This window comes from Harpia harpyja, chromosome 14 (genome assembly GCF_026419915.1).
Source record: "Harpia harpyja isolate bHarHar1 chromosome 14, bHarHar1 primary haplotype, whole genome shotgun sequence".
Taxonomy (NCBI): domain Eukaryota; kingdom Metazoa; phylum Chordata; class Aves; order Accipitriformes; family Accipitridae; genus Harpia; species Harpia harpyja.
The window spans coordinates 24516096-24527666 of record NC_068953.1 but is presented as its reverse complement, the minus strand read 5'-3'; the positions used below and the strand labels follow the sequence as shown (position 1 = coordinate 24527666).

General features: G+C 53.6%; 1 protein-coding gene across 1 annotated transcript; it reads left to right on the top strand.

Annotated features, from left to right (window-relative positions):
- The first annotated feature begins 709 nt into the window (after positions 1–709).
- On the top strand, positions 710–9442 carry RHCG (Rh family C glycoprotein). Its single transcript, XM_052808148.1, has 10 exons — positions 710–920; positions 4324–4510; positions 4988–5138; positions 5902–6049; positions 6446–6612; positions 7283–7420; positions 7777–7913; positions 8453–8577; positions 8946–9019; positions 9227–9442. Exons 1-10 carry the CDS (start codon positions 710–712, stop codon positions 9290–9292), a joined length of 1404 nt encoding a protein of 467 aa, XP_052664108.1. The 3' UTR covers positions 9293–9442.
- Positions 9443–11571: the final 2129 nt, after the last annotated feature.

Here is an 11571-nt window from a genome sequence, read left to right as displayed (position 1 = left end):
CTCTGCGCCCAGGACAGAGGCTCACAGGAGGAAGCGGATGCTGGTGACAGTTTGGTGTTGCCCAAGAGGCTCTGGGAGTTGCCCTGCATGGGGCTCACCTCCACCCTGGCTCACAGGGTGCAGCCAACTGTCTGGATGCATGCTGCAAAGCAAGGAGCAGGACAGTCTCACCCCGGGACAAAGGGCTCCTGGGGCTGCTGCTGTGCCCGATGAGACAGGGGCAGACAGCTGAGAGCTGGAGCAAGGGGCGCTCTGCCTTCACCCTCAGTGCCAGCTGGGGAAGGGTGCTTGCAGAGCTTGGGGGGGTGGCGAGGGGAGCACCCAGTGCAGGGAGGGAGGGCATTCGGGGCGGCGGGGGTCAGGGTGCTCCTGCAAGGGGAAGGGAAGGGGTGTGGGACTGGGCAGAGCAAGGGGCAGGACGCCCAGGCTCCAATCCCCACTCGCACTGGCCTCCACGGCTACTCGTCCCCAGGGGAGGCAGGGTTCAGAGGTCCTCGGAGCAGCTCACAGAAAAGGGGCCGAGACCTGTTCCTCCTCCCAGGGAAGAAGGAGCGTGAGAGGAGCAAGCCTGCTGAAGCTCCTGAAACGTGATCCTGCTGCAGGCACCTCCCTGGGCCCCACCTCGCCCTCTCCAACCTATATATGTCGCCAGCCTTGGCCAGGCACTGTGGGCTCACACGGTCTGCTGGGCCCCTGGGGATCCCTGTGGATGGAGCGTCCGAGGCACCAGGGGATGGCAAAGAACACGTACATGCGCTGGCGGCTCCCGCTCGTATGCCTCCTCTGGGAGGTGGCCATGATCGTCCTCTTCGGGGTCTTCGTGCGCTTCGGCCCCGAAGCTGATGCGCACTGGGAGGAAGAGAAGCGAGAGATGAACCTGACCAGCGACATAGAGAATGATTTCTACTTCCGATACCCATGTGAGTATTCGGGAAGCGTAGTCCTGGTGCTGGCTGGTCCCCACCCCATCCATCCCATCCCAGCCCATCGCATCCAGCCCAGCCCAGCCCAGCCCATCCCGTGGCAGAGCCTGTCAGAGGCGACATCTCCACCAATTGCTGGAAAGTCAGGCTCTTGCCTTCAGGCTGGTTTGGGGTACACGTAAGAGCAAGAGAAAAGCCTCGTGGCCCTCCAGTGCTCTTGGGGCTCTGTCAGCAGGGTACCGTGACACCAGTACGTGACGTCTTTTTTCCAGGAATAGGGCTGACGTGTTCCCAGCACCCTGCAAGTTTCGGCTTGCTGCCCCCTCCCTCAGCTCTGGATCAGAGCAAGCTTTTCTGTGCATACAGAGGAATGGCTGTTGAGATCCTGTGACATCTTCCTCCCCTTCCTACATCCTCCCCCTCACTAGTAAATTACCCTTTAGCTACCGGCATTTTGATGCTGGAGTCCTCCTAACCTGCCAGGTTCCCAAGGTTCTTGGGTCACTGCATCGTATTACCACAGGGATTATTCAGGTGGTTAAAGCCCTTCTGGCCAGGTGGTGCCTTTGGCTGGCTTTGATCTCCAGGGCTGGTCATCTCTGTGAGCCGTTCAGAACAGGCTGCTTCTGTAGGCAATTGTTTCCAAGGAAGCAACAGGCCTGAGTCATGCATCTATTTAGAACATTTCCATTAAAAACACCTGCTAAATCAAAGGAGCTATAGAAACCTGTAGCTGCTAAGGATTAGCTAGTTCAGAAAAGGATTTGCTTGCAGAAACCTGCTGCTCAGCCAGCCTCTGGGTTAGTGTATGGGCGCGGCTGCCCTGGGCTCTCCCTTGAGATCTGCCCTTGGGACTAACCCCACATTGGTTGGCATGAAGCAGCAGCAGTGCCTGAGGGCTGCTCTTGTCACTGATGTGCTGGGAGGACATCAGCGGTCCAAGAAAGACCTTGTAGGAGCTAAGGGCATGACGTCTTTTCTGTCCTCATCTCCCACCCCTGCTCCGCAGCACCAAATATTCCCCCTCAAATGGCTACATGGATTCATGCAACTAAATCAACCTAAGAGCAACTGCTTAACTCTGTTGAGCTTTGAATTATGTTTCTGTTTCAAACCTGAGGAAGGGCTCACGTGCCCAAAAGCACAGCTGGTTTTTCTCCATTATCTTATCAGAAATATTCTCTCTCTGCAAAGATGGACAAACATGGCAAGGCAGCCAAGCCCTGGCATTTTGATCCCTGTGTCCATCCAGCGCTGCTCAGAAGAGAGTGCAATGGTTGAACACCGAAGGATCATTTGTATTAATGTATCTGCGACCACTGCTGTCCATAGGACCTGTTCGCAATGGCAGTGGGATAGGAGTGACAAACTGACAGGTCTTCCAAGCCCAGAGATGATTGGAAAGGCAGGCAGAGGGAAGCCTATGCATGTTTGTGTCAGTGGTGCCGATTGCCAGGTCCAGTCAGTGAGACAATTCCGTCTCATTTTGAATTGCACATTGATATTCCCTAATGGGTGACTCATCTGCTCTCTAGGGAAAAGAAATTACATTCTTCTGCACAGGTAGCATTCCCAAAGCCTAAACACTTCCTCTCAATACTGATGGCAATTGTCCTCCCACAAAAGCAGGGTCAAAAAACCTTTAGGGCATGGCAGTGCCTGGGCTGCCTCTGAGCAATGCCAGTGTTATTCTTCCCAAGGGAAAACAAATGCAAGGTTTAGAAAAAGGCTTTAGACTGGATGCAGTTTGAAGGAAGACCTGCTCTTCCTCCTGTGTTTTTTACAAGGTCTAACACACAGTGGGGATCCTCTGTGTTTTCAGGGGGCACACAGTCCGCAGCTTTAACTCTGACCTGTGTATTTCTGTTTTTAGGATGAAAGTGGGAATATATAATGCAAATGGCAGCAGATAATTCTAGCTGTGTATTGTGCTGCTTACACTGGAGAAGAGAGGTGGGGAGAATAAATGCAGCTGCAGAGGGAAAGCCTGTGCGATTGTATGGTAAAACCAGAGTTAGGAAGACTGGTTCTTAGGACATGCAGAGAAGTGCATTTGAAGTGACCTCTGCTGAACAGTGCCAGCTGCAGATCTCGTCTCCTTTCTTTTTTTACGAGTGATTTCATAGGCATGGGGGGCATTTATAAAAACAAGCAGATTAACCTGTCTTGGCAACATGGCATTACATTTCTGGAGCCTGTCCAAATGCTTGTCCTTAAACAAGTTGCAAGATCTTGTAAAGCACCAAAGGACAAAAGTCACGGCTCCTGCAGAGCTACACCTCACCCAAATCCTCACCCAGCCCTTAGTGGAAGCAGCAGATACAACCCCACCGTCCCTGCAGGAGCGGATCTGGGGCTGCTGGATTTCAGCACAGGTTCAGGGTAGAGCAGATTCTCAATCACTGAATTTCCTTTGCCCTGAGCTTATGCCTTCTCTGTGGTGCACAGATGTTGCTGGTTATAGTGACTATAATGGTTTGTGTGCTGCATAATGCAGAACTTGCTGGCATAGCTCCGTCAATGCTGTGTTTACCTGTTCTACAGTGCAGGTTTGCTAGTGGGAATCTCCCAGCATTGGATCCCAGCCTTGGGTCTCCTGCTCTTTTCATGGGCAGAGTGGCCTCCAGTGTGAGGGTTTGCATGGTTCACTTTGTAAGTATGCAGTGTTTCAGCTCACTTAATTGCAGAGTGATGCTTATCTGATAGAAACGTGCAGCATTAAAAAGTACAGCAGGTTTACTGCACTGAGAAGTTCTTTCAAGAGGCTCATGCAGGTTTGGTTTCCCCCGGGGAAGGGCATCTGAGGGGCTCAAGTTAGCAGGTCTGAACATTTGTGGGAAGAACTGGGTCTCTCTGGTTTAAGCACTCAAAATCTCACAAGGTGGGATCTTGGTCTCAAGGGTATTTTGCCACTGATTTCAGTGGCATTTAAAAATGTATTTGTAAACTTCCCTTGTTCTTGTACTCTTCTTGCTCTGAGCCGTCACCAGGACCCTGCATTGGATGGATCTACCCAAAACAACCATTCATGTGTTTTCAACAAATTTCACTGTTCATTTTATGTGACATTTTCTAAGTTTTTTTGCAGAAGAGGAAAAAACAATCTGAATAGAAAAATGTTTTCCTTTTTACATTCCATTAGTTTCCGGTCTTTTCTTGCACGCAGCTTTTAATAAACATTTTTTACTTTCAAGACTGAGCCTTTTAACCTAAAGCCAGTTTCCGAAAACTGAGCCATTTTCAGACTTAGAAATGTGGGGACATGGGACAAACACACATTTTCTCTTGAATTTCCCCCCTACTGCCACTGATGTGGTTAGTTTCCTTTCACAACCAAATTCAAATAGCATTCACAGCCCTGGTGTTGCCACAGAGCTGACAGTCCCTTCCCTCTGCACAGCTTTCCAGGATGTCCACGTGATGATCTTTGTGGGCTTTGGCTTCCTCATGATGTTCCTCAAGCGTTACGGATTCGGAGCCGTGGGTTTCAATTTCCTCCTTGCTGCCTTTGGGATCCAGTGGGCTCTCCTGATGCAAGGCTGGTTCCACTCTTTCAAGAGCGGGAAGATCCTCATTGGAGTGGAGAAGTAAGGAGGAGATGGGCTCTGGGATGCCATCTCTTGACTAGCCAGTGGAAGAACTGGGATGGGAGCCAAGCAGCTGGCAGTGCCTGTCCCTCTGTTATGTGCAAACAAGTCTCTAAAATGTTGTCTTCCCTCTGCATACCTCCACTTGCTTTCCACCTTTTAGCCCAAAGGTACCTGCCATTATGGTGGTACTGCTCAAAGGGAAATGTGAGATGAGTGTCACCCCTTAGTCCCAGGCCAAGTACCATGGATGCCAGTGCATAGAACACATATATTCCACATTATTTAAACAATTTGGGGGAAAGCACCTTTCCTGGAGAGTATGTAAAGTTGGGAGGAAGGTCAGTGGGAAATCCAGGGCTCTCTCCTAATCACCTATTTGTCTTCAGGTGGGATCTCTAGAGCTGGGGATAGGTGAGGGTGAGTTACAGAAGAGCATTTCCTTATTGAACCACAATTTTCCTTCCCCTCTTCCAGCCTGATCAATGCTGATTTCTGTGTGGGCTCTGTGTGCATTGCCTTTGGGGCCATCCTGGGCAAAACCAGCCCCATACAGCTCCTCATCATGACTTTGTTTCAAGTCACGCTCTTCGCGGTGAATGAGTACATCCTCCTCAACCTGCTTCATGTAAGGCTTTAGGCAGCACCCACCTGGTTCTGCTCCTTCCTCTCCGCATCTCTCCAAATTGTCTCCCTTTGCTATGGCTCCACCAAGGCACTGCCTTCATAAGCATTTGAAATGCAAGAATTCAGGCAGAAAAAGTAGACAGGTTATGAAGGAGGGGGTCAGCGGGTGGTACTTCCCTGAGAAGGGAGATCTTCTGGGGTTTTGTACACAAGCCTGGCAATTCAAGAGCACTGGGTCCCTCTGCCACGGCTCCCGAGGCAGACAAGAAGTCTTAGCACAAAGGACCAGTCACTCTCTTCGTGCCTGAGATTTCCCTCTCATCTGTTTTCCCTGCTGGAATATGGGCATTGTAAAAGGAAATCAAGTGACAAAAAGGACGAGATGTCTGCTGTCAGAGGCAGGGTTCCTGCCCTCCGAGAGAGGGCTTGAATGGCTGGGAAGCAAATGAGCTCCCAGAAGACCTGAGTGCACTTGGGAGCCAACCTGGCTATCGCTGCAACCCACTGCCATTGGGACAGGTCAGAAACTCCCCTCTGCCTCGATGCCTTCCAAGGGAAAGCTAAGAGGAATGCCATGGCCATGCATGGGACCAAGCAAGGAGGATAGATAGCAGGACCAGAGCATTTTTATCCACCTCTCCCCATGACCGAGTGCAGGCTGGAAGAATGAGTGGGCAGACAAGGTGGGCATGATGCAGACCAGACCTCAGTTCCATAATGAGTGGCAATTCTAGAAGCAAACCTCTGTTTTCCCATGGCTGCAGGTTAAGGATGCAGGTGGCTCCATGACCATTCATACCTTCGGAGCCTACTTTGGCCTCACAGTGACACGCATCCTGTACAGACCCAACCTGGAGCAGAGTAAGGACAAACAGGGCTCTGTGTACCACTCCGACCTCTTCGCTATGATCGGTGAGTCAGCCCCCACCTCAGGGGTGCTGGTACATGTGGACCACTCGGCTGCAGAGGACTGGTCCCTCCTGTGTCTCTGGAAAAACCAAACTGAAACCAGGATCTGGGGCTGCGAAGCTCTGTATCCCCGTCTTCCACCTCTCAGAGCTACTCAGCTCCCTTCATCAGTGGCTGGACTGAGATGGTACCTGGGAAGACAAGGACGTGTTTTGATCCCCCTCTGTGCCAGCCCCTCCTGATGCTGGTCCCATCATGGGGGGTGCAGCTCCAGGGCAGCAGGACTATGGGATTTAACTTCCCCCTGTGCAGAAAGATCTTCTTTAGAGGTTTTTTTTCAATCCCTGTATTCTCTCTTTTCCCCGCCTCTTCTTCGTCCCCTCCTTCCCATCCCACCAGGTACACTGTATCTATGGATATACTGGCCCAGTTTTAACTCAGCAATTTCTGATCACGGGGATGCCCAGCACCGGGCTGCCATTAACACATACTGCTCGCTGGCTGCTTGTGTCCTCACCACAGTGGCCTTCTCCAGCATGCTGCAGAAGAAAGGCAAGCTTGACATGGTAAGCAGAGCGCCCTGTGCTGCCCAGGGGACTTATAATGAGGTTGATCAAGGGTTCAGGAAACGATTGGCACTTGTCCTTTGCTGAACAGATACTGGGTTTCAGGGGATGATGGTGAAACCAGCATCCAGGCAGAAACCCAGAGCCTATATTGAAAATAAGCAAGTGGGAAGTGAGTCCTGCACTGCTTGATGTGTAGACTGATGCCCCGCACATGGTGGACCTAAGTCACAGCAGGGACTGGACTTGCTCTGCCCAGAGAGCTACTGATAGGCATATTGCAGAGCCATGTTTGGCAAGCAGGGCCTGCGCGGCAGCTCGTGAGCAATCGGGGGGCTGACTTGTACGTGTTATGTGTGTGGGTGACATGTCTCTGTGACAGCAGAGCGTGCATGACACATGGGTGAGACAATTTCCATCTCATCACAACTCCCCACCCAGATCTGTGGATGCAAAGAATGTGTGTGGTACAGGGAGTAGGAGTCTATGTGCGCCTGTGCTACAGACAGAGGCTGCCTGTTCTCCCGTTTTTCACCAACAAGCAGGAAAATGGGCCCTGATATTTCCTCTAGAAACATTTTCAGAGCTGATTCTCCCACTTTGCCATTTGCACCATCCGTGAGCAATTGCATCTCCCCGAGATGCCAAGACAGGGCGATTACTTCTGCAGGTCCACATCCAGAACGCAACACTGGCAGGCGGTGTGGCCGTGGGCACCAGTGCGGAGATGATGCTAACTCCATACGGCTCCCTTATTGTCGGGTTCATCTGTGGCATCGTGTCCACGGTGGGGTACGTCTACCTCACGGTGAGTGCTGCTCTAAGGGTCTGCAGCCCTGGTCCTGCTAAGGAGACCAGAAATGGATTCACTTCCCTTTGAGGGTTACTGCTTTCCACCATCCCTTATGTAGATGCGCTTCTGACTCCATTTACTGCCCCAAAATGCTCAGGAAGGTTCAGTCTCACAATAGGAGGCTGTTTGGAGGACATGTTGTTATTTTATCTTGAGCTTGGCTTACATCTTTGTCTACAAGCCCTTAGCTCTTTGATGGAACACAATACCACTCTTCCTTCTCTGCTTATCCCAGTCCTCCATGGAAGGAATTAATCCTTTCCAGGGCTGTGCTCATGTCCCTGATCTCCCTCTGCGTCCCTTCCCCTCAGCCTTTTTTGGAGTCCAGGTTGCACATCCAGGACACATGCGGCATCCACAACCTCCACGCCATGCCGGGCCTCATTGGGGGCATTGTGGGGGCCATCACTGCAGCTGCAGCCACGGAGGATGTGTATGGAAAGGAAGGGTAAGACAGCTTGAAAATCTTCCCTGAGAATAGATTTCACCTGGGGCTTCTTGGGCTGGGAGCAAGGAGGAACTAACAGACCTTGTTAATTGTTCAGTTGCCCTTTTCCCCCTCAAAAACATGGGGTGCGCTGGCAGTGTCGGGCTTATTGAAGTGTAAAAGACTCATCTCTTGCAGCTGACTTCTGGTAGCCTCAAAAAGTGAGCCACAACCCTACTGCTTGGCATTATTCTGGGGCACAGTGGGTGGGGAGGTGCTCCTCCCTCCATCCCTGTGTTGTTTTGGCGGGTCAGGTAAGGCTGAAGGTCTGAAATACAAAAGAAATGTTTGTATTTTGGGCTCCTCCTAGGTAAAGCTTTGCCAGGGGCCAGAGGACAAGGAAATGAGCAGACTGGTGTCATTGCAACACTATCCTGGTCCATTGCAGAAGAGGGATGGGGCTAGGGAGGAGTCCCTGAGGGAGCAGGACAACACGGCTCTTCCAGATCTGGGGAAGATCTCCTGCCGGGAGCAATCCTTGCCATTTCTGCCCTCGGCAGGTTCATCAAGGCATTTGACTTCACCGGCACATACCAGACACGGACACCCAGCGTCCAGGGAGGGTTCCAGGCGGCCGGCATTCTGGTGTCTCTGCTGATAGCTTTTGCCGGGGGGGCCCTTGTGGGTAAGCAGGAGGGGAGCACGGAGAGGAGAGGGTTGAGTCCAGCCTGTGGCTGAAATGGAGGCATCCACGTACTCCTGCCTGTGGCTGGATGCGTCCTTCCCACCTGCATTGCAAGGGTTGCAGCCCCTGGCTTGCTCACATTTGGACGCCCTGCAGTGGGACCATAGGAGCAGGGGAAACCGGGCAGCCAAGGGGGGAAGCAAGGCCAAACGGGTTTGGAGAAAAGGGGGGATCGGCACCGAGCACCGTGCCAGGGCTGCATTTGCGCCCTTTGCTGCCGGGATGGGTGGACTCCGGCCATCCGCACCTGCCTGCATCCCACACGGCATTATGGCCCCCTGCCCACCGCCCTGCCCGCCCGCTTCCAGGGGCCATCCTGAGGCTGCCAGTCTGGGGCGACGCTGCCACCGAGAACTGCTTTGAGGACGACGTTTACTGGGAGGTGAGGAGGAAGGGAGGGAGGGAGGGAGGGAGGGAGGGAGCCGGGCGGGCTGGCCCGGCCGCGGGCCGAGGCGCTGAGGCGGGGCTCGGGGTCGAGGCCGGCGGCGGGAGCGGGGCGGAGGGGGCGGGAGGCACAAGATGGCGCTGTCGCCCCGCGGCGTGAGGGGCCGCCGTGGCGCGGCGCTGAGGGGGCTCTGCCGCGCCGCAGGTGCCGGAGGACGAGGAGAGCGACGTGTACCACATGCACAACCCCGACAAGCCCGCCTCGCCCTGAGCCGCCCGCGGCCGTCCGCCGTGCCCCCGCCAAGGGCGCTGCCCCCTCAGGGGGGTCGGCGGGGCTGCCCGCCATCTTCCCGCCTGCGGGGCTGCCCCCGCCGGCCTCTTCCCCCACCACGGGACCCCGGGCCCTGCTCCGGGTGGGCGAAGGCTCGTTTTCTCCCCGAGACGACGAGGCACCCGGCCCTGCCCTTCTCTCCTGCTTTTGTAAAGAGCTGTTGTGAATAAAATAAAAACGTGTTCTTCTTTCGAGGCCTGTGCTCCCTTACGTCAGTAGTGGAGGAGGATGCGATGTCACCCAGACCCTGTCTCTCCCACTGCCGGAACAGAGCAGCTACTGGGAGAGCTCTTGGCTGCTGGGGGTAAAGCGGAGGTGCTGGGACACTCCTGGTGCCCAGGGGCCAAAGTGGATGCACGAGTGATGGCAATGCGGGGATAGCGCAGGCTGTGGAGACCCTTGGCTTAGCACCCGGCGCCTTAAAATACAGCAGTTGGCAGCAGCAGCCAGACCTTCCAGAGCGGGGGCTGAGCCTGTGTGGGAAGCACAGGCCAGGCTGGCGCTTTTGGGGGGGGGGAGGGGGGCGTTGGGGTACAGCAGCTGTCCCTGCACTCGTGCTGCCACCCAAGGCCTGGGTGAGGGCCAGCTTTGAGTCTGTCTATACTTTTACGTGCCTCCTCCATCACCTTCTCTTGACCTGCTCTACTGAGGCCTCCATCAGATCCTTGGGAGTGTGAAATGTATAGCGCAGGCTGGCACGACCCTTTCCTCTTCTTTGGTTTCAGCCATTTCTTCCAGTGTCATCAGACCACTCCTTCCACTTACCAGTGCTATCCTGGTGGTAAAAGCCCAAAGCCAGAGCACAGCCCCTGCCTCTTAACCAGACCATCAGGCTTCAGCCAGAGTTGGAAGAAACAGGAATGAAAATCAGGCCTAAAACCTGCATGTTTTCCAGGGTGATATGATGTGAGGAGCAGGAGAGGAAAAATGGGGAAAAAAGGAGGTAGGAGGACTGATATGTCTCTTCACCGTGTCTAGCTGTAATTCTCACACCTGGGGGGGGGGGAGTCAAAAGTAGCTATTCACATCCCCTTGGGATATGACACCCTCATTTTCCATGCTGGGTAAAGACAAAAACCCTTTACAACATGTTTCTGGAATTTGTCAGCGGCTGCCAGCAGCAGCATGTTAATTAAATGTCGGCAAAGATGGAAGCAAGAGGCTCTGCTCTAATTGGACACTTTGCTTGGTGGAGCTGAAAAACATTGTGACAGAGGAGGAGGCACCGAAACACTGTGTTCCCCCACCATGGGGACAGGGACAGCCAGGCGCAGGAAATGCTGTCTTCTGAACCGGCACTGCCTCTGTTTGGCCTGAGACAACCGAGCTTGAAAAAAGAAGAGTAACAAAATAACAAAAGGCCTGAAATCGTCCACAGGAATGGTCTCAAGCAGGCAGTGGCATGGGATGCAGGGAAACGGCTTGTTGGCTAAGGGGAAATGCAGAAATATCGTAGCTGGGCCATCAGGAGCTCTAGCCCTCTTGCCAGCTGGTGGTATATGCTATATCCTTTTATGATGGCAAAGGCAGGTCTGACAGGGGTTAGACATGGTCTCCGGAGAATGATCCCTGACAAGGCTGAGTGTACATTGAGCTGCTCCCTTGCCCCAGGGCACGGATGGGAAGATGAAGGGCAATTCCTGATTTCCCTGTGCTGCTTTCCGCTGGAGGAAGATCTCCTCCCAGCCTCTTTGCACTGGGGAAAGGATGTAACAGCCATATTCTGCTCATAGCTTCATCCAGAGAGCCCGTCAGAAACCACCACAGGGATGTTTAGTGACAGGCACTGTAGACAATCTCATTTCAAAAAGGGAGTCCTAAACTTTTTGCCCCAAGTCTGCAAAACCTGTAAGCAGAAGCAGACCTTTTGGGCACTTCATTTCCTACTGCGTCACTGGACCACTGTCCCTCTGTCTCACCCCGTTTGATCTCTGGCCATGTCCCAGATAAACCAGCATCCAGCCGTGCATCCAGCCCCCATGGTCTCCGGTCTTTGCTCCTAGTAGCTTGCAAGGGTCCATAATGGCAAAAACTGAGTGACTGTCATTGCTTTAGCAAGGTGGCCAGCCTGCATCTCTGGTGGGGCAGGTCAGTGAGCACTGGGAGAAGGTCCTGCCCCATGTGCACGTGCCAGCAGAAGGAGCCCCAACCCCACTCCCCGTCCCTCTGGGCTCTGCCTCCTCCTCGTGGGAAGACACCTAAATTACCCAGGCTGCTGG